Source organism: Podarcis tiliguerta, assembly GCF_965153285.1.
Source record: "Podarcis tiliguerta genome assembly, chromosome: 1".
Taxonomy (NCBI): domain Eukaryota; kingdom Metazoa; phylum Chordata; class Lepidosauria; order Squamata; family Lacertidae; genus Podarcis; species Podarcis tiliguerta.
The window spans coordinates 92,655,153-92,683,148 of record NC_139534.1 but is presented as its reverse complement, the minus strand read 5'-3'; the positions used below and the strand labels follow the sequence as shown (position 1 = coordinate 92,683,148).

The 27,996-nt window shown below is 44.0% G+C and overlaps 1 protein-coding gene across 1 annotated transcript in view; it reads left to right on the top strand.

The window, feature by feature from the left end:
• The window catches only part of ITPKA (inositol-trisphosphate 3-kinase A), a 57,779-nt gene extending 30,496 nt beyond the window's left edge, over positions 1-27,283 (top strand). The window contains exons 2-8 of the mRNA XM_083450703.1: positions 14,810-14,906; positions 17,223-17,436; positions 18,272-18,476; positions 20,273-20,374; positions 21,431-21,502; positions 22,634-23,767; positions 23,937-27,283. Of these exons, the coding sequence (XP_083306829.1) occupies positions 14,810-14,906; positions 17,223-17,436; positions 18,272-18,476; positions 20,273-20,374; positions 21,431-21,502; positions 22,634-22,837 (894 nt within the window). The 3' untranslated portion in view covers positions 22,838-23,767; positions 23,937-27,283. The remainder of the gene's footprint in view (positions 1-14,809; positions 14,907-17,222; positions 17,437-18,271; positions 18,477-20,272; positions 20,375-21,430; positions 21,503-22,633; positions 23,768-23,936) is intronic.
• The last annotated feature ends 713 nt before the right edge of the window (positions 27,284-27,996 follow it).

Genomic DNA, 27,996 nt, shown 5'->3' with positions numbered 1-27,996 from the left:
ATATGCTTGCCACCTATAATACTGTCATGCATTATGTGGTGCAATGAAATACAACTTCCTTTCTAGAACTAGCCACTGACAGGCTTGGAAAGGCATTGTTAAGGATACCTTTGTCCTTGTGATTTGTGGAGATATATACTTGGGTTAGTTGCAGTGGTGAGTAAGCTGTGACATTTATCTCCACGTTATTGGGAGTTTGGTTTGTTTACTCAAGCACATATTGATTCATTGTAATGTGTACAGCAGAGTTGGCTTTCTGGGTGGGTTAATGTTGGAGATGCATAAAGTAGGACCTCTGTCTGACACGTCTACCATCAGCTAACATAATAAGGTTGACTCCCTAGTCAGGTAACCATTACCCTAGGAAAAAGTCTTTATTGTTTGTGCATGCCTGCATAGCATGCATTTTGTGTAGTGTGGTAATCCTATGATTAACAACTAATGACGTATGGACCAGACCTAGCTTGCAGATGACGGTTTCACTTGCTAACCAGGAACCTCCCTTGCTGCTTCATAGTTGGCCCTGCAGCTGCAATGAAGACTGCTCATTGTATGTGGGCATATGGCATAATAATGCAAAGCATTCTTACTGTTAACCAGAGAGAAAAGACACCTGCCTAGATGAAGAATAAAGTGGCCGCTTCTGCCATGCAAAGTCTGTTAGATCTTGTTTGACAAACCACAGCAAAGCTAATGCCTGTCTGAAGGAGCTCCATAATTACTAGTTTTATGTATTATTATTTATTTAAAAGTTCAATGGAATGGGCCAATGTTCATAAAGTACACAACCTGCTGTATACATAAGCAACACTAAAACATTACACCAGGCACATAAAAATAAATACATACAAACACAGACTACTGAAAACAGCAGGGCAGACTGCACACTCATTCAGGTAAAACAGTGACAATACTTCAGTGAATTAGCTTTGACTTGGCACTCAAATGATAACAATGGGAGGAATTCAGGGGTGCGCTTTGTCGAATGTTATGTCAGTGCAAGCATTTCATCTGGTCAGGTGGAACAGTTGCCCCATCCTCCACCTGCCTGCTATTCTGGGGGCTCTCCTGACAGCCCCTGAGCCAACTTGCCTTGGGGGGGGGCACATGGGGAGGAGAGGGAGGGGATATGGTGATGACTAGTAGCTGCGATCGCTTCTGGAAAAAGGCTTTGACAGATTAATAGAGGGCCATCTATGAAAGGGTCTTAGCCACAGCAACAGACCGTCTCATGTTTAGAGGAATATGCTGCAAGGCAGATGTTGGGGAGGCTCCCTGTCCGGCCGCTGTGGGGAAGCAGGATATTGCACTAGCTAATATCCCCCTGGGATGCCCTGGTGTCACTGGGGCTTCCTATGCCACTGGTGGTATGTCCTTGAGTGCACTGAGTGAAGTCCTCATTGCAACTAGGAGATCCATTGACTACAAATTTTAAGATCCTTTATATCCTTTTATTAATAGAGGTGGAATTGAGATGAGCAATTCTATTGTCTTTTCCTTGGAGTTTCTGCCCAGCTTCACCTCGCCCATCTTGCCTATTATTTGTCTGAAAGAAAATCTCCCTAGTGATTAATGGCTAAACTGGTCATCCTTTGTTTGCTCCCTGCCTTCCAGTTATCCTATCATTATCTTGATGGCCTCCATTTAGGAGTTTGAGTAGACTTTACTGGCAACTTGGTTTACATGTACTGACCTTTACAAGGTGCAAGGCACTCAGGAGATTTCCTGAATCCCCTCCAGGAGATGAAGCCGGAATCAGACTTGCACCAAGGTCACCAGAGTTCATCATGGAGGGTCTCCTGTCATATTAGAGTTATGTCAGTTTTCTTACCTATGGCATGATGTAAAGTAATAAACCACAGAATAAGTTAAGATTGACACACACACTTATTCACATAGACATCTGGCAGGATAATCCTCCTTCTGCTGGAAGGAGGCTAGGCTAGAGCAATGAAGTTTGAAGTGTGTATAGCGGGGATCACTATTCAGACCCCTAACTGGGTCAGGAATTTATTCTTCCACAGTGCGCTATCATTTCTCACACTGCATACATTTAGGGAAATACACTTAAGTTGGATATTTTGCACATGGTGCTTACCCAAAACACCAAGTCTGGCTTTTACCATCCTGAACAATGTGGTGCCATCTGTAAACTTTGCTGTCTCATTGTTGACACTTGACATATGAAGAAATTAAATAGCCCTAATTCACTGCAGATTCTTCAGGAACCTCACAGTTTCCTCTCCTAAAACTTTCAGTTTATCCTTATCCTTTGTTCGTAGAAATGTGATCATCAGAAAGTCATAATGCTGGTAAAGTTATAACTCCTGTTGAGTTTATAACATAGACGTAGCCAGGGCTTTTGTGGGGGGGCAGAACTGACGTGATTTGTCAGTTAAGTATTCCTATTTTACTTGATCTGAGAAGGGGCAGCTGCCTTTCCCTGTGCCCCCCCCCCCCCCGGCTATGCCCATGATTAATAAGCCTTAATATGTGTACTTTACCCAAATATGCTAGTAGACTTAATATAGAAATATGTGAAGGAAATTTAATAAACAACCCAGTAATTTTCTAGAATCCTTACTTAATGGAAGTTAACATGTGTTGAGAATAATGTTAATTTGCCATGTCCAGTGTGTAATGTTATCTGCACAGCGGTCTGCAAGGTAGTCGAAAGAGCCAGGCCCCCCCCCCTCATTTCAAACTTACTTGCTCTAACCCAGTGGTTCCCAATTAGTTAAGTCCTGCAGAGCCCCTATTCTCAAAACCCAAACCATGGACCCCCTATTTTTGAAAATTTTGATACCTCTATGGTAGTTTTTGTTATGTGAATCGTTCACGTACCCCCTCAGTGTCCACAGACCACCAGTTGAGAACCGCTGCTCTGACCTGACCCTCCTTTCAATCTGACTGCAGCAGGGAAAGGTTGTTCGATCACATTACTGCATTGAATTGGAGCATTCAATCATTCCTTATGCAGGCAACCAAATTAACAAAATTATCTGCCCTCAGAGTAGGCTGCTTGCCAAGAACAGTAATTCACACAGGGACAAAATTATATATCGGTTACAGTTCTAACGAGAAGTTCTTTGCTGCTTTCACTTTTTTTGGCCAACTGTGATTAGATTTAGCATATTAAAGAAACATTGAAAACAGGGAAAGGGTTGAACTGGATTGGGACAACATCAGAAGGCTAATAGAGCAGCAGTGGGGGAAGGAGAGGGAATGGAGTTTAGACTGGGGAAATAGGTCTACTCTGAGTACAACTTAATTGAATACCACTCATTGATCTTTAGCATCATGGTACGGTTTGGTTCTTAACAGTGTTAAAGCTGTTTGTTTTCAATTGACATTTTCAAGTACAGCAAGGGCTGTATAACAGCCATGATAAGAGAGAAAGAACAAGCAAGATTATACTGCAAACAACTGAACAAGGATCTTGCAGTCCAATACCATTAATTGCACAAGTTGGCCTAAGCTTAACATACATTTCAAGGATTACTGCGACTCATCGATTCCACAGAAGGAATCAACTGAAGGCAAACTTGGGCACTGGGTGTGGTGCTATGTGAAGATGAGAAATGTCAAAGGGCCCTCACTTTTTGAATTTCTTCCGCTTTTTTCTTTGTCTAACCAGCTCTTTGTTGTGACATGGAAAGAACAGTGATATTCTTGACAATGTTTTTGTGATGTTAAATGATTTGCAAAGTACTTTTGACAGATTCCTCAGCTGAATAAATGAATACTCATTTACCTGTTAAGTTAAAGTGGAGAGCAGGCACAGCTACCCATTCTGCCTGCTTTCTTAAATATCCCTACACTTTAGAGAGAGATCCGCTGTACATTTTTCATCACCATGGGGCAAAATAGGTCCAGCTTTGTGTGCACTTTGCAACACCTTGTTCTGCACCCCTACATCCTTGACCAAAAAAAACCGAAATGAAATGTTGCAGTGCTTGCCCTTCACCCACTTTCACGAATATCTCAATAAGGGCGCATGCTTCTGTCTGTTAGCATCCTGGGGTGATTCTGGTTTCTGCACTCAAGATGTAGCTAAAGGTCACAGCTGCTCTTCACTGAACCTTCAGCAGGTGTATCCTTTCTGGGGTTCTCGTTTCCTGTTTGTATCTCAGGACTGGCTGAGTTAGGCCTCCAGAGAGATGAGAAAGTATTCATTGAAATAAAAGAAAAGTGGCAAGATGCAAACCTCATTGCTCCAGATTTTATTCTTTACACCATGACTTGCAGTATGTTCTAGTTACAGGTAGGTAGCCGTGTTGGTCTGCCGTAGTCGAAACAAAAAATAAAAAAAAAAATCCTTCCAGTAGCACGGTAAAGGTAAAGGTACCCCTGACCGTACGGGCCAGTCTTGACAGACTCTAGGGTTGTGCGCTCATCTCACTCTAGAGGCCAGGAGCCAGCGCTGTCCGCAGACACTTCCGGGTCACGTGGCCAGCGTGACGAAGCTGCTCTGGCGAGCCAGCACCAGCGCAGCACACGGAAACGCCGTTTACCTTCCCGCTATAAAGCGGTACCTATTTATCTACTTGCACTTAGGGGTGCTTTCGAACTGCTAGGTGGGCAGGAGCTGGGACCGAACGACGGGAGCTCACCCCGCCGCGGGGATTCGAACCGCCGACCTTACGATCGGCAAGTCCTAGGCACTGAGGTTTTACCCACAGCGCCACCCGCACACGAAAGCTCATACCAATAGTAAACTTAGTTGGTCTCTAACGTGCTACTGGAAGGATTTTTTTTTTTAATTTTGCAGTATGTTGTTGAGCATGATGCCATGCATAACTAAACTTTATTTGCAGAGCACACACAATGACTGTGAGAAGGGAGCCAATATAGCAATCAAGAACCCCTGCAAACGTCATAGTTCAGATGCCACCATTTGAACCGATTGCCGCTGCTCCTTTGCATTGCCTCACTAGAACAAATTTTGGCCTGTGCTGCTAGCAATGCACCAATTGGCTTTCTAGATGGAGCAAACTAATCCCCGACAAATGTTCGTTTAGACGTATTTCCCTTCCTGTACTTGGTTTATGAAGGTGTACCCGCCTCTCTGTCTTTGCTTCCACTCTCAGATGAGCACAGAGTAGAAATCAAAGAGGTCTCTGTGTTTATATCCCACCCTTTTTTCAAGGATCATAGAATGATAGAATCTCCGAGTCCAACTCCCTGCAATGCAGGAATCTTAACTAAAGCATCCATGACAGATGGCCATCCAACCTCTGCTTAAAAACCTCCAAGGAAGAAGAGTCCACCACCTCTCATGGGAGTCTGTTCCACTGCTAAACAGCTCTTAATGTCAGAAGGGTTTTCCAAATGTTTAGTCAGAATCTCCTTTCTTGTAACTTGAAGCTATTGGTTTGAGTTCTACCCTCCAGAGTAGGAGAAAACAAACATGTTCTCTCTTCCATGTGACAGCTGTTAAGACATTTGAAGATGGCTATCTCCTCTCAGTCTCCTTTTTTCCAGGCTAAACATACCCAGCTCCTTCAAGAGCTCTTCCTAAAGTTTAGTTTCCATACCCTTGATCATCTCGGTTGCCCTCTTCTGAACATGTTCCAGCTTGTCAACATCCTTCTTAAATTGTTCAGATAGACACCCAGACAACCGTGTCCTCGTTCAGTTGATGTGCATCCTTAGCATAAGCCAATATAGATGGCAGGTGGGTGGATAATAGCAGGCACAGAAGCTTAAAAGAATTTTTAATGTGTGTTATGGTTTCAGTTCCATAGAACAGCTACGTACCTTCCATGTTCTTATTTTCCTAAGCACCACAGCTTGATCATTCTTGCTTTATTAGCAGGCCTCAGCTACCCAAATAGGTCCTTATCAAGCTTGTTTGATACTGTTGCCTTGGGCTCCTCTAGGAGGAAGGGTTGGATATAAACTTAATCAACAATTTAATAAATAAATATTGAACTTGCTGGCCTATTATTTTCATGGTCCTTCCTAGTGGATTTTGGAGTGTCCTGTTACCTTATTTGGAGTGAGGGGCATTAACATTTTCTCTACTAGCAATGTTCTTTTCACTCTCCCAGCAATAAGGAGGGAGTTGGTTACCGCCAGTAGCATCAGTCCTGAAGTGTCTGGTATAGACACTTGACCAGTGTCAAGTGGTCTGATTGAAGGGGCATGCTCTAATTTTGCCTCAGGCACTCTGCTCACGGTCTTAATCTCAGCGAGTATGTGTGAATGTTCTCCTGTCACGGCTTGCCCTGAAAGCCTTCCTACTTCTATCATATCTCACCCAGATAAATCTTTTTGACAAGCCTATAATTAATGCCTGATCTACATAAGAAGAATGTTTACCAGTGGTTCCTGAATGAGATAGGCTAAAACCGAGGGATCTTTTCTCCTCTGTAAACTGCTTCTGCCACCTTGGAACCAGAAATACCTGTTTTGCATAGACTGAGTCTCAGACCAAAATGTGTGCCTGGTTTGTGCATGTAGATGATTTATGGACTTCAAGAACAGCTGCTCACATATTTCCAATGAGAGGCACTCCTGTCTTGAGAGAAGCAGCGAGGGCCGAATCTTTTTGGCTCTGCTAGCTGCTTCTTTCTTCGCTCTTCCCCCAATCAGCAGTCTTCATGTGACAAAGTGCTGTAGGTTCACAGATCTCTGTTAGAGTCAGCAGCATAGAGATGCCTCCCAATTTAAGCCAGGCAGAAGCCCACGTATGGTCTATGCCAGTGGTAGCCAGGGTGGGTGTCCTTTAGATAATGTTGGCTCTCAGCTCCAGCCAGCATGGCCAGTGTTCAGAAATGATGGGAGTCATAATCCAGCAACATCTGGAAACATCAGAAAAAACTTCTGTCCTGGATGCTTTAGCTTGGTGGTGATGGTAGGAATGATGTCATATTTGGACCGCATTTCCTTCCAGAGCCACCTTCACTCAATCATGACATCCCATTTTTAAAGCCCCCTTGCCACTAATTGTGTCCTATTCTTTAATATAGTGGCTGGGAGTTGATTATACAGGGCTTGCTTCATTCTTCCACTTTGCACAGGGGTGAAAATGGAAACTTGTCTGTTTGAATGTAGCTTTCCTTGTGGGTAGACAGCGTAGAGAGTTTTTGTTCTCAGAAACTGTTTGTAAATTCAATTTGGGATAGAGTTTTATATGGTAGGAATGTGAGAATTACACATTCTCATCCTTTTTCTGCATTAAAATGCTGCTTTTCACTTTGAGAAATCTCCTTATGGAACCATTAGAGGATAATTTCTGAAATTCTAGTCACGTGCTTTAAAAACAACATTTTAATGGCGAGGTTGTCAGGGACTGTGTGTTCAAAAACAAAATGCTAATTCTGTGAAAAGGAAACTTGGATTATGTGCTTGGCATCTATCATGCATGTTAAGGAAATGCCCATATGTTTTCATAATCTGATTCCAAAATGAATCTGTTTTGCAAGAATAGTGATAGTATAGAACCAGGATTTGGAGACATAGGATGAGGATATATTAAGGTGTGAAAGGGGGGGGGGGGAGAGGAAATATGAAGCATGTGTCCAATACTCCCGTACAGTGCAGGTGTAGAATGGCTTAAAAATCCAGACATTTGAGACTTCCCAGATGCAATTTCCGTCCCAACTTAGCACATCCCTCCCTTGTACTGTGAACATACAGGTGTCCAGAATGTATACAAACCTGAGCGGCAAATGAAGATAGATATTTAGTTTAGTGGTGCAGTGTTTTTCTCTGACCTGTGACTGTGTTCTTGTCTGCAAATGTAAAGCAGAGTTCCACACCTCTTGCTGCTGTCCATTATTGTCATAGTGGAAAAGACCCGGCTAATGCCACAGCCTCATATTTTTTGGTATTGAAAAGGTCTGGATTGTGTTGAATTCTGTAGTGCACCATTGGCTGAATGCCTATCACTCGCCAGTCAATAGTCACTGTTCAGCCTTCATCCCAACAGCGGTGAGCAAAGACACAGAAATATTTATTTGTTTAAGTGGTGGGGAGCCCTTTTCAAGCCCAGGACTGCATTTCCTCAGAAGCAACCTCCGAGGGCATGAGACACGTGCTGCTGCTGCCGCTCAGGGTCAAAGGCAAAAATGGCCAGAGCAGCAGAAGTGACACTTTCCTTTGCATTCCAGTCATGCAAAGACCAGAGGTTTCTATGCACACACTGACACACCTCTCGGTCGAGGTAAGCAAGAGAGATTGCCTCACAGTTCAAGAACACACCCCAGCTAGGCAAAAGCACTTCAGGAGAGCACGGAGCTAGGCTGGTGAGGCGTGTGGTGGCCTTAGGAAATTCTCGAGAGTTAGATAGGTAACGAGGCCTGCCTTTGACCTGAGTTTCCTCCACCCCTGATTTACTCATGACTGGTCACTGGGTGTAAAATTTTGTTGAGGAAGGAATCCCACACATATTGGAACATGTCACAATAACATCTGGAGGACACAACACTTCCCACTGAAGAGGAATTGGAGGAAGGGCAAGTAACACAACACAATGGGGGATGTACTAGGAGACAAAGGCTGGTCTTAAATGTTTTGAAGGGAAAACATCCTGGTATTGTTAAATTCATCCGTGCGCTCCATGTGAGATGTGTGGCTGGACAATCGGCAGGGAGCGTGGACTTCATTGCAAGTGTGATTGAAATGCCACACATACTGTGAGCGCAATATTCAGGTCTACCTAAGTGGACAGGAGGGATCCTTGAGCCTGTAAGCCAGAGCTTTTCAACCTTTTGAGTCCACAGCTCCCTTGACCAACTACCTTCTTTCTGCGGCACCCCTGTGGGGCTCAGGAACCTATTTATGCCACCCCTTGCCTGCAGAGCTAGCAGCCCCTCGCCGCTTTTCAAACACCCTCCTTCTTGGAGTGTTCCCTCAGTCTCCTCTCTTCTCCCTTCTTTTTGGGAGTCCTTTGAGCAGCTGATGCTGCCACCCCTGGTCTCTGAGCTGCCACCCCTGGTCTCTGAGCTGCCACACCCCCCCCAGCCCCAAAGAGAGGTGCCTCCTCACATTGCCCCACAGGGGCCTGGGACTTGTCTGTCCATTCCCAACAGCAAGGACAGGTGAACTGGCTGGCTGGGCTCCCTCCCCCACTTGGTTGTTTACTCTGAGGCCACCTCAGCTTCTGGCTACCAGCACCCCCTGGCCAGCCCCAGAGGCACCATTTGCCTGGGGAGCTTGTAGCCAGGGCTGCTGCAACAAATAACTGTGCAAGCCTTGGGGAGGCATAGATGTGAGAGGGCATCAGAGGAGGGAGGCAAGGAAAGAGGGACAGAGGCCAGTGTTGCCCGTGGCACCCCTGACCATCATTCAAGGCACCCCAGGGTGCCATGGAACACAGGGTGAAAACTACTGCTGTAAGTAGTCACACAATTCATGCCTAGTTTGACCCTTAAGATGTATGTGTAGTGCAGCAACTAAGAGGCTTCCTATATCTTTCAGCCAAACTGAATGAATTGGGGTCTCTGAAGCCAAACATTATTTCTTTCTGTTTAGGTTTCTTAAGGATAAATTAGTAGAAAGTTCGTGCCAATGGTTAAGAACCTGCATTTTCAGTGTCTGTGTTGTGGCACTGATGACTACATGAGGGCTGGGAGGAGAAAAGAGCAATAAACAGATAATGACATGATCACATTAGCTCTGCTGTAAAATGGTGGAACTCATCCAACAGCAAATTCCCCCTAGAGAAAAATATGGCTGCTCTCATGTACTTATCATGCTAGCCATTTTTAAAAAATTTTCTGTACAATGCCCTGGTAGCTTTACAAGGCCATTATGTATGTACAATTCCCAAGGAAGGGACTGCACATTATGACATGAAATCACTTTCTGGGACAATTTCAAAACAGTTTTTTAAAAAAACAAAAAACCGCAATTATTAGCTGCTCTAAACAGAAAGAAGTGCTTTTTTGTTTGTTTGTAAAACGGGGCAGCTTTTTTGTTTTTCCCCAGGATTTTCATATCTATATCTATATCTATATCTATATCTATATCTATATCTATATCTATATCTATATCTATATCTATATCTATATCTATATCTATATCTATATATCTGCTGATGAACGGTATGAAACTGAGCCAGTTTTCTGAAAGGGCTAAACCAGCATTAGATGGAAAAGCGTGGATCCATCTGTCCCTGCTGTGAAAATGCCTTGCAGTAGCTCAGCATCTGACATGCCTCTTCATTTCTGCCAGTACAGTGGACGCTCGGGTTGCGAATGTGATCTGTGCGGGAGGCACGTTCGCAACCCGCAGTGCCGTGTCTGTGCACATGCAGGTTGCGATTCGGCACTTCTGCGCATGCGTGACCACCGAAACTTGGAAGTAACCCGTTCCAGTACTTCCGGGTTTTGGCGCGTCTGTAACCCGAAGAAACACAACCTGAAGCGTCTGTAACCCGAGGTATGGCTGTACCTGTCTTGAGGCAAACAAAGCACACCCCTCTATGCATGTAGCATGACGAAGCCGAGGCTCACTCAAGCCAGCCATTCAGCAGCATAGTTCAAACACGCTTTCCACTAATCGACAAGGTCCTCCCGCAGTGATCGCACAGCATATTGCATGCAAGGTGGTGGTGTTTTTTTTTTAAAAAAGAAAAGTAATGGAAAGTAATGGAGCCTGTGAGTTTCTACTCTGTCTTTGCAGCAAGTCAATGTCCACTTTGTTGCTAAGTAGCTGTAGTTACTCATCTGAACCTATACTGCTCCTCTTTCCAATGTCAATGGAGCTGTTCTTAATTTCTGCCGTGGCATCCGCAAGCTGTAAAAGTGTTAGGTACATCAGTGTTGTGTATCCTGTCAAGACTCGGCACATTGGGCTTTGTCCCAGGAGGACAAAGGGGGCTGGAACAGTTGGAAACCGTTCTCCTCCCTCCATCCCTTCTGTTTCCAGCGTGGAGACATGACTTCCAGCTCCCTCTCTTTCTGAGAGAGAGTTGCTGGAATATCAGGAGGGCTGTGGGCAGCAGTCTAGGATGGCGGATCAAGGGCTTATCCACACTTAGCTTTCTCCTCTGCTCTTTCCAGGCACATCATGATTTAATGCTCTGTGTCCAAGGCATCTCTGTCTCTCTCTTTTGCCCCAGAGCTTTCCCTGTGAAAACCTGCTCTTTACAGTTGAAGCGCAACAAACAGCAATTCGGGTTAAACACAGGGCTGCCTCTGAAGATGGTTTGGAAGCTTCAGCTGGTACAGAAGTTAGTGGCCAGGTTGCTCACAGAGGCAAGATGGTCTGAGCATATTACACAGATCCTGGCGCAACTGCACTGACTGCTGATTAGTTTCCGGGTCCAATTCAAAGTGCTCGTTTTGACCTATAAAGCCTTAAACAGCTCAGGACTGCAATATCTCAAGGACTGCCTCTCCTCGTATGAACCGATTCGGACCCTGCGCTCATCATCTGAGGCCCTTTATTGTGTGCCTCCCCTGTGAGAGGTCCAGAGGGTGGCAACATGGGAACGGGCCTTTTCTGTGGTGGCTCCCTATTTGTGGAATGCTCTCCCTAAGGAGATTCGCCTGGCCCCTTCATTGCATATCTTTAGGCGCCAGGTGAAAATGTTTCTCTTCAACCAGGCCTTTGGTGGATTAACATTCTGTGGCCTTTTAAATGTGTCTGTGGGATGGGGAATTATTGGTTTGTTTTGCTTTTGTTTCTGCTTTATTTGTTTTTTGTGTTTTCGGTTTGTATTTATGTTGCGAACCGTTGAGTGGTCTTTGGATGAAGTATACAAATTTAATAAATCAATAAATAATGCCAACTTGTTGAATGGAGATGCCTGGCATGGTTATTTTGCATGCAATTGTTTTTGGCACATTTAGATCATTGCTCACCTAGAACTGTACTGAGAGGTGGATGAAAAGTCTGGTTGTAACCAGGTAATAGGATCTCTACCTTCAGAGCTTGTATCCAGTAAAGTAAAGTAGCAGAAGACAATTGTCACCATCCTGACTTCCTTTGAAGTTCCCAGAGGAATCTGGGTGGCCACTGTTGAAGTGCTTGATAAGATGGACCTGATCCAACAAACACAATTACAGTATTCTAAAGTGCTGTCCTAAGACAACGTGAGACATTCTAGCCTGCAGAGATTTTGGTGTAATATATTGAGCCTTAGAATTTTCAACTCAGCTCAAAGGACATATAAAAGTAAAAGAAATAATAGAGGAGGATGACTGGCAATTAATTCAGTCTGTAAAGAAAAAGTCTTTCCCCCTTTTGTTTCTTGCTATCATAATAGCACTGTGTGGGCTTGTGTGGGCTTGTACCGTTGAGCATGAGAGCTCAGGGAAGGGGGAGAAAATTCCAACATCATTTTTGCTCCGAGCACCAGCAGAGATTTTCTTTGAGAAGGATCCAGGGGTCATGAAAATTAAACAGCGTAGGCAGGCTCGTCAGTAGGATTCCTCCCCCTCTCCTAATGGTAATTAATTAAACAAAAAAAAGCCAGCCTTTTGAAACTAGTCCATCAGCTATACAAGCCACATTTCCTTACACATTTTTAACCTATAATTGCATTTAAGTGAAATGTGTGATTAGTAGAACTGTGAGATCTTGGCAGGAAAACACGTGTCTTTCCCCCCATCCCTCTGCACCCCCAAATATATTTACTATTAGCTTGAGCTTCTGGACGGGATTAAAGAGCTGTACGGTATGTTTTAGCTTGTGGAATGAGAAAGGGGCACGAGGAAGAAGAAAGCCCAGGACAGAAACAGGGTATAGCACTTGCAAGTGCTGTGATGGGAGTTTCATAGGCTTCTGCAGGGGGTGGAGTGGAAACACTCTGCTTAGCAATGGAGCAAACCGTGCAGAAAACTTATATATTCCCCGATTCATGTTCCTATGGCAGCAGTCTTATTTGTGGAACAAAATGCTGCAGCCCTGGACTGAGACACTAGTCGTTTTCTTCCACTAAGACCCTTATCCTGTTCTTTAAGGTAGCTGGAGGATATGGTGCCATGTGTGAGTGAGAGAGAGAGAATCAGTGTGGAGTGCTCCTTATCTTAGTGAAATGTTTGTATAGTAATTGCTAGGCTTGCCAAATTGCTTCTCTGGCCCTTCCTGACTGCAAAACAATGCTTTTGTACATTAATTGTTCAGGGAACCTTGGAGTTGATCAGTTGGGGAGGGGAAAAGGGCTTTGGGAATCTTTTATAATAATAAAAAGTACTGTTAAACTAATCACCCCAGTTTCAGTTCTGGAGAGCAGGGTATTTTGTCTTTCCTTGCATATTTCTGCATGCGGTGGTATTAAAGGTCATTTTCTTCTGTTGATATGGCAGCTGTTCACTTTCCCCTTCGGCCAACAGAAGTATGTCCAAAGATGTCACAACTGAAACAGAAAGGTGTTAGCAAGGTGACACTGCGTGGCAGCGTTTTCTGGCCTTGTTAAAATGCTAGCGCAGGGAGGGGAGGTAGAAAAGGAATGTATTTATTTGAAATGTTATATCCCACTCTGAAGTATGAATGCTTTTTTGGGTTGGCTAACAATAATAATAATTTATTATTTATACCCCACTCATCTGGCTGGGCTTCCCCAGCCACTCTGGGCGGCTTCCAACAGAATATTAAAATACAATCGTCTATTAAACATTTAAAGCTTCCCTAAATAGGGATGCCTTCAGATGTCTTCTAAAAGTCTGGTGGCTGTTTTTCTCTTTGACATCTGGTGGGAGCACATTCCACAGGGTGGGTGCCACTACCGAGAAGGCCCTCTGCCTGGTTCCCTGTAACTTGGCTTCTCGCAGCAAGGCAACCGCCAGAAGGCCCTCGGCGCTGGACCTCAGTGTCCAGGCAGAAGGATGGGGGTGGAGACGCTCCTTCAGGTATACTGGGCTGAGGACGTTTTGGGCTTTAAAGGTCAGCACCAACACTTTGAATTGTGCTCAGAAACGTACTGGGAGCCAGTGTAGGTCTTTCAAGGGTGGGGCACCCAATAAAACTGATCAAAACTGAGCTAAAAATGGCAAGAGTCAGTAAAAGACGAGCGGATTAAAACCACATTCAGTTGGCATCTGAAAAGAACTGGGGAAAGAAGAAGAAGAAGAAGAAGAAGAGGAAGAAATTTGCTTGGTGCCAACAGGACTGTAGTGTATATTGCATAAGTGAGGTGCCCCGGCCGAAATGGCACTCTCAGTTGCTGCAACCCACCTCAAGGCTACCAGAGAGGCGCTTCTAACACTGGTTATGTGGCAGTGGGCAGTCATGCAGTCCCTAGTGTGTCCAGGTCTTTAAAGAGCTTTAAAGGTGAGCACCACCTATACTTTGGAACTGGCAGCCAATGAAAGTGTTTCACAGCCATCTTAGGTTGAACCATCAACTGACAGTAATTCCATGTTGTTTGGATTGGGTCACCCACCCCAAACCTCTCTTTAATTAAGAATAATGTTTAGTTAACAAGAAGCTCAAATAACTGATTTGGCAATTTTTTTGGCAAATTTGGGGGGTGAGAGAGAGAGAAAGAATGCAGATACAGCTTTTTGACTTGGTTTTTAAAATAAGTTACCCAACTCCAGGATTAGGTAGCATGCTGTTGTGTTGGACCTGTGCATTTCTTTAAATATCTGACCTTCTCACGGGGTGTTCCTCTCCTTGAGTTTGAGCATCACGAATTAGCCATGCCTGTGTTAGCCTTTCATCAACACTCTGTTCAATTAGGTGAGCCACTGAGACTGTCTTTAATGGCAATCCACTTTCATGTCACATCAGGTTGGCCTTGGAAGTCAGTGGGGAGCCATAAGTGCAAGCAGGAGACCTTGCATCTCCGTGCACAAATGCCTGTTTATGTGGTTTGTGACGATACTAATGGTTTTTCCTTTCTTTGTTTCAGAAAAAAGCATGGCAGACGTTAAAAACAATTGTCAATTTGCCAGTCATCAGTCCCTTCAAGAAGCGATACTCCTGGGTGCAGCTGGCTGGTCACACAGGTGAAAACTTTTCTTGGCTTGACTCTGTACAAATAGGAAGCTTATAATAAAATGGTTGATAAAAATGGAAGGATTGAAAGGATTTTGAGGGAAGTATGCCCCCCTTCTTTACCTGGACACTGCAAACCAATCAGCCCTATATGCCTAGATTATCTCTGGCAAGATAACTGCTTTTTCTATCTGATTGTCAATATGCTATGCACTCTGGACCTTTGGGGATGGGCAGCAAGCATTTTCAAATAAGTAAATTGATGGGAAAAGGAAGCATATTAATTGACTAAGTCTGCTTGTTTGTCTAGCAGACAGATTATGAGCTGTTTGTGGTTCTGGAGTCATTCCAGTGTGACCTCTAAGCTTGTAGAAATCTTGTTAAAATAATCACATTTGATATAAAACAGTGGGTTTTCTCCAGTTGTGCTGCCCAGCAGAATGGGTTGGATAGCCATTGGGGGGGGGTTATCCCCAGAAGTTCTTCCATGCCCCCCAATATCTGCTCCAGAGCCTTGGGGAACCCTCCAAAGTAGATTTAGAGGGGCACAGAGACACTGTGGGGCAGGGGGAGGAGAAACGTTTTAAACAATTGTTTCGCTACCTGTTGTGCTGTGAGAAACCTTACTAGTATCTGCTTAGCAACATGGTTGGATATAGCCCGGTATCTTCTTAACTTCACTAATGCGAAGAAAAATGTATAATACACAGGGTCAGTTTTTCTGACAAGGACAGTAACCAGAAGATTGATAAGAAATCCTAGCACAGAGTTCGTAATAGATATGAACCTAGTCTGTTTTGTGATTTTAATAAGAGTAACCATGTCTTGACTGTGCAGCTTGGTAGTACTTGATTTGTGTTTTCACTTAATGGCATGCAAGAAAAGATTTGCCCATGAGACAGTTGCTTTTTCTTTGTGAAATATCTGGAATAGATGTAAATCATTTGCATCCTTCAGGACTTAGCTGTGTGTGTGTGTGTGTGTGTGTGTGTGTCTGTGTCTGTCTGTCTGTCTGTCTGTCTGTCTCTGTCTGTCTGTCTTTCTATATATAGACCTATGTAAGCTTCTATATCTAAGTCTGTGGTCCATCCTTACACATGAAAGTTTCTGGAGCCTAAACTCTCAAGAAGAAACAAACATTGTCAAGGCCACTCCTGTAATGTGCTGAAAGTGTACGTCATAGAGAACGGAAAGGAAAGTTTGGCAGGGTGGCCAGTAAGGAGCTGCTTAAGCAGATTATGTTTAATGTAATGTTTGTAGAAATGGCTGGAATATCTCGGGCCAAGCTTTTTATTTCTTTTTTTTTTAAAAAAAATTGACTTGATGTAATTTATGCATGGTTGCTTTAGTGCTCCTATAGTAACTGACTGAGGTTAAAGGAAAACATAAGTCAACAAAGCTATGTGCAGAGTTCTCTGGAGCAGGAGGCATTTCCTTGTATAAAAATGAATAGGATTAATTGATTACAGCTCATTTTGCACTGATTCCAAGAGAACCCTGTGAATTCTGATGCCGGCTACAGAGAATTCTGCAGTTAGCGGGAGCTAACGTGAACCAGCTTACAGTGCAAGAAGACAATGTAAGATTCAGGTTCAGCCTTGTTGGCTGCATTTTAGGGTATAAATTTGTTTCAGAAGGCAATGGATTAATAGATTTGTGGATTGATAGATATTTCAGTGAAACAAAAACAGATCCTGACATTACACTTGCCTCGACAGTTGTGGAAGCTGCTTCCTCTGTACCTCTTGTTGCAGCCAGCTTCATTTTGTTGGCTGTGTGGCTGAGACTAGATTCCTTTGGAGCCTCAGAGTAGTGAAATTTTGAAGCTGCAGGATTCCGAGGGGGCTGGAGCGTGTGCGTGCTTGAAGTGCACAACTTGGCTTCTAGACAGGGCTTGTTGGTTAATGATCAGTGACTGATAGCTTCTCTCTTGTGTGCTAAGAGCAGGTACAGGATGAAGCTCAGTTCAGGACATAGTGGTAGCATTGCATAGATTTTATCACTGAATCTGGCTACCAAAGTAATAATGTGGTTTGCCCTGTTAACCTCCTGTGTAGTCTCGTGCATTTAGACTTGGCCATGTTTATATAATTAGTGGAGACAACTTTTTCTGTGATTCCCTCTGAATGCTGGCTGTGTGTGTTTGTGTGTGTGTGTTTTGACAGACAATGTTTGCGTTGGGTGTTCTTTTTACAAGGCACGTATGTTACTGTTCCAGGAAAGTATTTCAGCTGGAAGAAAGAGGTGCGGCAGTCAAACTAGGCGAAGACACCTTTCCCTCCTACCAGACTGAAAGCTGCAAGTTATCATGATTCTGTTTACTGCAGGGAGTTTCAAGGCAGCTGACGGTGGAACGATCCTGAAGCGCTACTCTGAGAATGAGGAGAAGTGCTTTGAACTGCTGATGAATGACCCACTGCGCTCCTGCGTCCCTGTCTTCCATGGCGTGGTGGAGAGAGATGGCGAGTCCTACATGCAACTAGATGACCTTCTAGCTAATTTTGAAGGGCCTTGTGTGATGGACTGCAAGATGGGAATCAGGTGGGAGGCATTAAACAACAATATCTCTGCTGTCCCATTGTGGGCGGCTTGTTGATAGCTGTGATTTTGAGGGGATGGCAGTCTGATGTTGGGTCGACCCATCCCTCAACTTCATGTGGATTGTGAGCCCCGTCTGCCTTCTGATGAACAGATGGTACATCGGCCATACAGTGGTACCTTGGGTTACAGACGCTTCAGGTTACAGACTCCGCTAACCCAGAAATAGTACCTCGGGTTAAGAACTTTGCTTCAGGATGAGAACAGAAATTGCGCGGCGGCGGCACAGTGGCAGGCCACTTTAGCCAAAGTGGTACCTCAGGTTAAGAACAGTTTCAGGTTAAGAACGGACCTCCAGAATGAATTAAGTTCTTAACCCGAGGTACCACTGTATTTGAATGTCATGGTGAGCATTAAACAATGACTTACCACCCATGAGCAAAATCAAATTTGCTTGTGCCTGAAGGAAACAAACCATGGCTCCTGGCTTAGTGTTACGTTTGAACTAGTAATAATACTTTGTTTTGCTGCTAACAAACTGTAGTCAGTAAGCGAATAACAAACCTTGGCTACAGATTGTGGTTTGTTCGTTTTTTAAAAACCACACACATTTAGCTACACCAGTGCTGCTCCTTTACCCTTGCCATGGATTGTGGCTCGGAGTTCAAAGTCCTGATATTGATTGGTCAGAGTTTTCTTGGAAATGTGATGCTATCTTGAAGAGGGTAATTATTTCTCTATGTAACGAACACTGAGCTCCCTATACAGTAAATGGAAATGGCATGGAAATATTCTTGGGCGTATCAAAAAAGTGCTCGATTTCCTTTTATTTTTGCAGGACGTATTTGGAGGAGGAATTGACTAAAGCGCGAGAGAAACCAAAGCTGCGTAAGGACATGTATAAGAAAATGATTGATGTAGATCCTCTGGCACCCACTGAGGAGGAGAACTCACAGCATGCAGTGACCAAACCACGCTATATGCAGTGGAGGGAGACAATCAGCTCCAGCGCTAACTTGGGTTTCAGGATCGAAGGGATTAAGGTGGGACATCTTCCCTTCCTAAACTAGCTTTCCCTAGCCTCAGCATCCTAGACTGTATGTACACCAGAAAGTTAGTGTACATGTGCTGCACAGATCCATTTTTTTCCTGTGTGCATGGGTCGTCCACACACAAGCACTTCAGCTGAACTTTATATTGGAATTTCCCTTTCACACTAATGGCTGGTGCTTGATGTAATGCACCTGAATACCAGTTGCTGGAAACCACAGGAGGAAAGAGTGGTTTTGTTCTCAAATCCTGCTTGTGGGTTTTCCATAGGCACCTGGTTGGCCATTGTGAGATCGGGATGATGTGTGTTTGTGTGGTACGCAAATAAAGTAACCTTTTGGAAAGAAGTCCGTGCTTTGGTGTTAGTTGACAAATGTGGAGGATGCTGTCAGATTTTCTCCATCAATGAGTGCAATGCTGGCATTGCAGAATGTGCTGTGCTTCTAGTGTACCATCTGGCCAAACTGAAAGGATATTTTCGCTGCCCTCACAGGCCTGCTGTAGTACATCCCTCCAGAGTGCTGCTGGATATCTCTGCCCACGATGTGCACTGCAGTTTCACAACTTTCTCTTGTCAAGACATATACATTTGTTGTGTTAGGCTGGCCCACACTTTTGCAGCCAAATATTACATGCACAAGGCCAAATCTGACTCAGATAGGTTTTGTACTACAACCCAGAGCAGAATTATATCAGTTTTCTAGGGCTCTTTTGCATTGCATCCAGAAGCATGATTTAATAGCATAGCTTGTTTTCATTAAGTGTCAGTATTTGTTCCTTTTATCCTGCCCACCTTGTTTATAATGTACACCATATCCTAAAATACATGTTTGTATTAGAGTCTCAGTGATACTTTATTTATGTAATGTATTTAACACAGTTCTATCCTGTTTGCCACCTGAGGAGCTTATGGTTAGACTGAGAGTGACTAGCTCAGGTTACCTAATGAGCTTCATGGCTGAGTCGGGATTTGAACCTGAGTCTTTCCAGTTGTAATCTGGCACTGTGTATTAGGGATGTCAGACTTCAAGCTCAAGGGATCTACTTTATGCCTAACTAGAACCCTGAGATCCACTGACCAGAGCTAGCCATTTAGAATTAAATACAGTGGTACCTTGGGTTACATACGCTTCAGGTTGCATACGCTTCAGGTTACAGACTCCGCTAACCCAGAAATAGTACCTCGGGTTAAGAACTTTGCTTCAGGATGAGAACAGAAATCGTGCTCTGGCGGCGCGGCAGCAGTGGGAGGCCCCATTAGCTAAAGTGGTGCTTCAGGTTAAGAACAGTTTCAGGTTAAGAACGGACCTCCGGAACGAATTAAGTACTTAACCCGAGGTACCACTGTAATTCCAATGAATTTGATTTGAATACCAGAACTGAATGGAGTCCCTTCCTTCCACAAAAAAAAATCCATTCCTGGTTACCCTAAGTTTTTCAGAGGAACAGCTTTCAGCTATATAACTTGGGTTGAAGCGGGTTCATTTTATAGCAATATACCAATACAATTGGTAGCCGGAAATCCTTGCCATTCTACTGCAAATCACCCAAAGATCTACCTTCAGCCCTCCCCTGCTCTGCACCACACTGCTGTAAATTCAGCAGCTAATATTCAGGGTAGGGGTAACCATCCTGGTGGAGTTAGTTCAGCTGCCTCTGAGGAAAAGCCAGCCAGCTTCACCTTTTGGGGATTCCTCTCCCCTTTGTCCCCATGCTGGTGTCTTCCCTTTCTTCTTCCCTCTGCGTGCAGAAGGACGTCTTCCATCTCCCTTCTTTTTATTCCTTACAGAAGGCTGATGGGACTTGTAACACCAACTTCAAGACAACGAAGACACGGGACCAAGTCTTCCAGGTTTTTGCAGAATTCATTAAGGGAGATACAACTATATTGGTAAGCTATACTTGGAAGTTTGAGACTGGCCCTTTGCTGGCCTGGCTCATTACATCTGTGAGGGCTGGTGGTAGACGAATAGGGAGAGGGAGCTGTGGACATTTCCTTACAGGAGGCCAAGGTGCCACCACTTCCTCCAGAGCAACTGGTAATAAGACCCATTATTTTAAGAAGCTTTCTTTAACCTGGGTAAAAGGTTGACCCAATGCATCATCTTGGGTGGGGAGAGGTTGGATGTGTGATAGTAGACCAACTCCCAGTTTTCTTAGACATAGATCTGCTATCATTGATGCTGACTGCATCATCTCTCTCTCTTGTTTTAAAATTATTGTATTTTATAATTGCTGTATGCTATTTTGGAGGCTTATCTGGCTGAACAGTGGCTGATAAATATTAATATCACACTACAAGTAGTACTTTTCCTGTGGTTTTGTGGTATTCTAGTTGGTCATAGTTTAAGCATATGAAAGGAAGGTAACACCTTGTATTCTGCATCCCTGCAGTGAGGCCCTTTATATACCAAGAACACAGATCAGCTCTGAACATGGATAGTTGATCCTCTTACCAGGGTTCCTATCAGGCACAAAACTCTTGTGCTTTGTAGGCTTTAGACCTCTGACCTCATTAGCAGAGGTGTGATGCTGTTTCTTTTCATTGACAGAATAACATTGTTCAGATTGCATCATGGGTCTTGGGGAACTTCGTTTCATTTTTCTATGCTGCGTTTCCCACACTCTGAACAGATGAGCTGAAAGCCTTCAGAGAGAATATTACAGATGTTTAGCTGTCACTAATTGCCAGCTCTGGGACCCACACACTTGTGCAATGGGTGAATTGCAACTTAAAACACCAAAAGAACATAATGTGCCCAAAAAATTGGCTCACGAAACTCCCATTCTCAGAAGATTCGTGTTTATGTTTCTGGTGGGTAGTATCTCAAATTACTCTGTGGTAAAGCAGTCTCTGAAGCAATTTCCTCCATCTACCAGGTTTTAAAAATTTTTGTATGACAGTAAAATGTTACATGATTCAACCCTCCACCCCTTCTTTTCACAGAAAAAATACTTGAGGCGTCTGTATGAAATTCGTGGTGTTCTTGAGTCTTCTAATTTCTTTAAACGGCATGAGGTGAGCAGTGGGTGAGAGAGAAGGCCAAGGAGGCAGCATGTGAAGAAAACAGTGTAGCATCAAGACTGGATTACTGCAGTGCCTTCTGTCTCTGTGTGTGTGGAGTGGGGGAAGCTGCCCTTGGGATTGGTTTGGAAGCTGTTGCAGAATGCAGGAACTAGGTTGCACAGAGAGGTAACCTACCATAACACTCCCGTGAAAGGAGCTGCACTAGCTTGCCACTTCAGCTACTGAGCTGAGATTAAGGTTCTGCTGTTCGTTTAGAAGGCCCTAAGCAAATTGGGAGAGAATGAGAGAATGCCACCACCTCCTATAGAAACCTACCCACTCCCTGAGGTCATCAGATGATGCTCTTTGCAAGAGATCCATCATTTAGTCAACTGAAGGAGAGTTTTCCCCTCAGAAATAAGGCAGCCAACTAGATGGTGATGATGATCATCAGTATTCTTCTTTTATTTATATGCCGCCCATATGACTGGGTTGCCCCAGCCACTCTGGGTGGCTTCCACAAAATTATAAAATCACAGTAAAAAAACAACCATTAAAAACTTCTTTATACAGGGCAGCCTTCAGCTGTCTCCTGAAAGTCAGATAATTGTTTATTTCCTTGACATCTGATGGGAGGGTGTTCCACAGGGCGGGCACCACTACCGTGAAGGCCCTCTGTCTGGTTCCCTGTAACCTCGCTTCTCGCAGTGAGGGAACCGCCAGAAGGCCCTTGAAGCTGGACTTCAGTGTCTGGGCTGAATGATGGGGGGTGGAGAGTTTCAGTGGTCGCTGAAGATGTTTTCTGACCATTAAACAGGGTGGGGGCAGCCTGGTAACTATGGATGCTGCACTATTTGGATTTTTTAATGTTCTGTCTTTTATTGTTTGTGGTATATTATCTGTGCACTGCTTTGAGGTATTTTAAATATAAAGCAGTATTAAAATGCTCCTGGTAAATAAATAAAAACGTAAGAACATTAGAAGAGCCTGCTGGATCAGGCCAGTGGATTCCTCAGTGAATTTGTTTAATCCTCAACTACAGGCATGCGTTGGCCCTAAGTTTATCGCGGGTGGAGCCAGGAGCAGCAAGACACCAGTTTTCCACAAAATACCTAGTAGCCTCTCTCTCCCTCTCCTCTGCAGGTAATTGGAAGTTCACTGCTGTTTGTGCATGATGATAGTGGGCATGCCAATGTGTGGCTCATTGATTTTGGAAAGACTACCCTTCTCCCAGATGAGCAGACCTTGGATCATAGGATCCCTTGGCAGGAAGGGAACCGAGAGGATGGCTACTTGCTTGGACTGGACAATTTGATTGACATCTTAGAAAATATATTTGAGAGATGAGAGGGACTGGCACAAAGTCACTATAGGACCGCTCAGTTGCTTTTAATTTTTCCAGAATCAACACCCCCTCTCCCCAGTCAGGGGGAAAGCTTTTAAAACGTTTGCCAGACTCTGGGGGCATTACCCTGCTGCAAAAACGAGGTGGAAACTCAGAGCCAGCCTCTGGGAGCCTGGGAAATCCAGGGTTAGCCATGAATGCAAAGGGCTAACTTCAGTTTTATTGAACTAACACAGAATAATTTCTGAACATTTGGACGTTGGATCAGGACAACTGCTTCCTGGAGGGAAGGTTGCTTGGAGCACATGGGACGGAAAATATTGGAATTCTCGTCTGAAATATCTTCAGAAGTAATAAGCAGACTTCCTAACCTTCATGCTGCTGTTGCTGCTGCTCACACTGTTAGATAGGAATGTTCCCATTCCATGCATTCACTTGTGTGCCAGGTAGCTTGGAACTTGGCGACGAATTTACAAACTCTCATTCTCATATATATATTAGTTTTAATGGTGGTGCAGAAAAGTTTAAAGATGCGCACAAAGTGCTGTTGAAGCTTCAGAAACCAAAGGGCACCTTGGGCTCCAGGAGCCAGTGCAAGAGTTTTTGTGCCCTACACAACTCTCCATACCCCTCTGCTCCTTCTCGTCTTCTGCCATTCCATTTTGTCGCCAACTGCTTTCCACAAATTAGTTTATCTGTGCCAAAACATGTGCAGCTTGCCACTAAGCCCCTCCCCCAAATATCTTGCACACATCTGCCCTGCAACCTTGACCACAACTGTGCAACAGGTAAGTCCTACTGATTTTTAATCAACCATCCAAAACTCATCATGGGCAGAACTGCAGTCTAATGCATGCTTTGATTGGAGCATGTGTGCTATAGAGGAACCTGGATCAGCTCTACCTGTTCGAGGAGCTGCCATGGTAATAGCAGTGGCATAGCGTGGGTTGTCAGCACCCGGGGCAAGGCAAGTAATTTGTGCCCCCTAACCCGTGGAGCCAGGTTGGGGCAGAGAGCTGCGAGTGCGAGCGCCCCCCCCGATGTTGCGCCCGGTGCAGCCGGCCCCCCCTGCACCCCCCATGCTACGCCACTGGGTAATAGGGAAGCAGAGGTTGAAACCAGACAATTCCAATTTGCACCGGGCTTTCTATTAGTGCCTCTTCATGATTGCTAGCCTCTGCTTTTCTTCACCTGAGACTGTGCATAAAGCTGTCCAGGTTTTAAAGTGTGTGATCCAAGAGAGACTTGGCCTTCCAGGGAGCAAGCAGTCAATTTTGGGGCAACTGAATTTCATCGAGGTTGGTGGTGGTCCAGAAGTGACCACTCATGAGCTGGAATGCATTATGACTATGTGTGGGATCACATCTTAGTGACTTGGTTTTTTTAGTAAACAAAGCAAAAACCTAACTAATTTAGGTGACATTGAAATGTTTCACATCCAGAAATCAGAACAAGCAGGCAAGTTGCTTGGTATTGAAATTACTTGGATCAGCAGATTTTTGCAAGAATTAAAAAAGAACAATTCTCCCCATAGAGATGTACTGGGCACTTGAAATATTAGGTGCTAAGCACTTCATTTGGGCAATATCCATTTGGGTATATCCACTTGGTGTATCGGGTGAATGTGGTATCTCTCATACAAAGGGTTATTTTAGGACTGCTGTGAAGGTGATAGTTTGCATAACAGGGAAATACTGTGATAAAAACTCCTTTCCCCCGAGAGATGCTTGAAGTCATGTGGATTGCCCCCCGATCATCATGGACCGGTATTGCAGAACGCATCTCCACTGTTCAACATTCCAGCCACACAATTCCAATAATCATGCCATGCTTGGTTATGTATTCACACGATTATTGGCTATGATCCAGAGCTCCATGCAGGCAGACATGGCATTCTTAAAGTTGTAGAGGAAATCAGCCAGTGGCCATTGTGTGATGACTGGGTAGTCATGGCCCCATGGTCTTATCTTGTGCAGTCTGCCTTAGGCTAAATCATGCAGAATTCATGCTCCATAGCTAAAGGTATAAGGGATCCCTAGTCTGGCAGCATGGTCATGACTTAGCCAGACATGAAACTAGCAGTCAGAGCAGCTAGTAGATATCTTCCAGCTTTTCAAATATTTACCCATGAAGTTAATTTTTTAACAATACCCTTTGCTCACCCATTCTTAGTAGGTAACATATTTGGGCTTCCTTTCCTCTGCCACTTGGCTTGGTGTCAGTTTTGGCAGACTTTGGCATGAGGCTAATTTTAGGAGGAGCAACAGCAGGTCTTTCGCTCCCTACAGCCTAACCTGCACTGGCTGTGGAAGGGCCTGCTGAGGGCAGACAAATGGGTGGGACAGTAAAACCTTAGGAGTCTGTAACGCACAGCAGAAACGGGCTGCTTCAGCTATCGAGCTCCATGCTTCTGCCGAGAAAATCTTATTAAAGCGTTGCAAATTCTTGCCCAACAGGTGGTGGAGGGGAAACCCCACATTAACATTCATTATGGAATTCAGAACCAGCAACTCAAGAGAGATGTACTGATGATACTCCGAAACAAGCTCCTTTGGCTTAATCTTGTAATTAATAATCCCCAGGACAGTGTTTTAAACATAGGATTAGCTAGAAAGTCCATCTAGCAGAGCCGATAAAGGATTTAGTTGGGTGCACAGTTCTGAAAATCAAAATTGAAAATAGCAATTTGTAAAATAATACCAGTTATTGTTCTTTGAAATTTGTATTTTATCTTTAAGTCCTTTTGTGTTAATAATGGAAAACTACTCCTTTATATGTTGCTGGTGGTGATGGGGTGTGTGCTGGGAAGGAAGCATGGGTAGCAGAAGTGGTTTTCAAATGGCTTCCATGATCTGCTAGCCTTTTAGAGTAGTGGGTTGAAAGGGGTTTCAGTGTAGCACAAAAAGTTTGAAGGGGATTTAGAGGCAAGCTTGGACTGCTTGTCAGTTTTTACGTAGCCCTATTTGTGGGTCACGGTATAAAAACCAATGTTTAAAATACTGGAAGTGCAACACAGCAAGGTGAAGACGTCCCAACAGGTAGCAACCATTCTACTCTACCCTGGGCCAGCAAACACTTATGATGATGCTCTCATGTAGATTTGGAGGCGTCTGGCCTTAGAATGCATATGGGCACTGTCTTTCTCAGTAATGTAAATACAGTCAATATCCAGCATAGTCAAGGCAATATTCCACAGTGGCCTGGTGGATGTGAGGGAGGGAAGGTCCCATTGGGCATGTGGACTTGACACTACTGGATATCTGACAGCCTCTCTCCACCCATCTTTGCCAACTCTGTGGCTGATTGGACTTCAGTGGTTCTTCCCTTTACTCATTCTCACCCTCACAGTAACCGCCTGGTCCATACCAACCAACCCAACCAGCCAGCTGCTGCTGCTTAGGCACACGCACATACACAAAACAGGGTCACCCTGGTTATTTTGTCTGCCCCATTGCCCACTCTTGGTAGCATCAAACTCTCCATCCTTTGCTCCAACTGTTCTTGCAGCAGGAACACCAGAAAAGTTCCTTTTGTTGCAGCAGCAAATGCTTGCTTCAGTCTGCTGCAGATTGGGTGAAAACACAAGAGAGCGTGTGGACTCCAATTGCTTTTTCCTTATTTAAAAATGTGGTTGGTTTTAAGGAGGAGGAGGAAGAGGAGGAGGTGCTATAAAGTAGCACTTCGTGCTGGAGGATGTGAACTTTTTCTCCAGGTCTGCTGATCTGTTTTCTCCCACCTCTTTAAAATGCAAACTGGAATATTCCTACCTCACAGGGTTGTTGTGAGGATCCGTAAATTGTTTTAATACGTTTATATTGATTTGTGGAAGAAAAGTGCAATATAAAAAAACTGCAAGGAATTTGAATAGGTATGGAAAGGACTGTTTCATAGTCCCTTGGAGGATATAAATTTGTGGAAACTTCAGTCCAGAAAAGGCAGGTGTACCTTTTAAATGTTGTGGGTGTTTCTGCAGGAAAGCTGCTTCTACAAGGAGACTTAATATTGGCAAATGGGTTGTTTTCAATAGGGTTTTTTTTGTTTAAATAAGTTACCGAATTTTCCATGGAAGGATGATAAATCCAGAAGGTGGCGGCGGCAGGACGTAGGTTGGTATTTTTATGCCAAAATGCCGTGTGGAAGCTGGGGAAAAGCTTGCATGAGGACCACCAGTCCTACAATAAACCCTTGCCTGGAAGCATCATTGATGAGGAAATTTCCTCCTCCTAGATTCTGTGAATAGACTAAAGCGATGGGGAATCTTGTTTTTAAATGGTTGACTTGGGCTACATTTCTACTACAAACCAGACAAAAAAAAAAAGCTTGTCTCATCTACAGAGGATGTTGCTTTGAACACTACAGTGCAAAAAATATTCTGAAATCCTAACTGTGTATAGGTTGATTTTATTACTTCCAAAATGTGCTATAACAAATAAATTTAACTGAAAACAGGTGCCCACTCATTTAATCTTTTCTGTTCTTTCTTGAATGGTGGTAGCTAAGGGCCAAACATGTCATGATGTTAAAAATAAAATAAAAAATAGCATCTGTGGAGAGAGGTCTGATCCTTCCTATCAAATAACAGCTTCAAAGGAGGGATTTTCCTCTACACAGCAGGGAAGGTAAAGGTTAACTAATCCTTTTCAGGGCAACTGTAATTCCAACAATTGCCAGCTCTTCTGCTTGCTTTTTAAGAGCATATGCAAATTTGTATTTTTTTATGGTACAATAATATACTGTGCTGCACGCTGGCTATACTTTCTTTTGCTGCCAAACTGCTATTTCGTGGCAAAGGTTGTGTTTTCTGCTTTATATGGTATTCACTTCAGTTCTCATCAACACATCTGGGCTAAAAAGAGTGCAGGGAATTGTGTGTTAGCTAATAAGGTTTCGAAAAGGAATCACACTTTGGGGTGGTAGTGATGGCATCATCTGTCAGTGCTGTGTGAATGTTTACTGGTGGAAGAGCAAAGTAACCCTTTTCTTAAATAATAAAGTAGGTGTTTGTAACGTTGCTATCCGGATGAGGCCAGAGACAAAGAACTTTCCTTTATTCGAAGACGTTATTGAGAGGTAAGCTGGAAGGGGCATGTTAACTGCTTATAGGGTATTGCTCGCCTCAGTTAGCTTCAGGACTCCTTCAGAAGCGAATAAAAAAATGTCA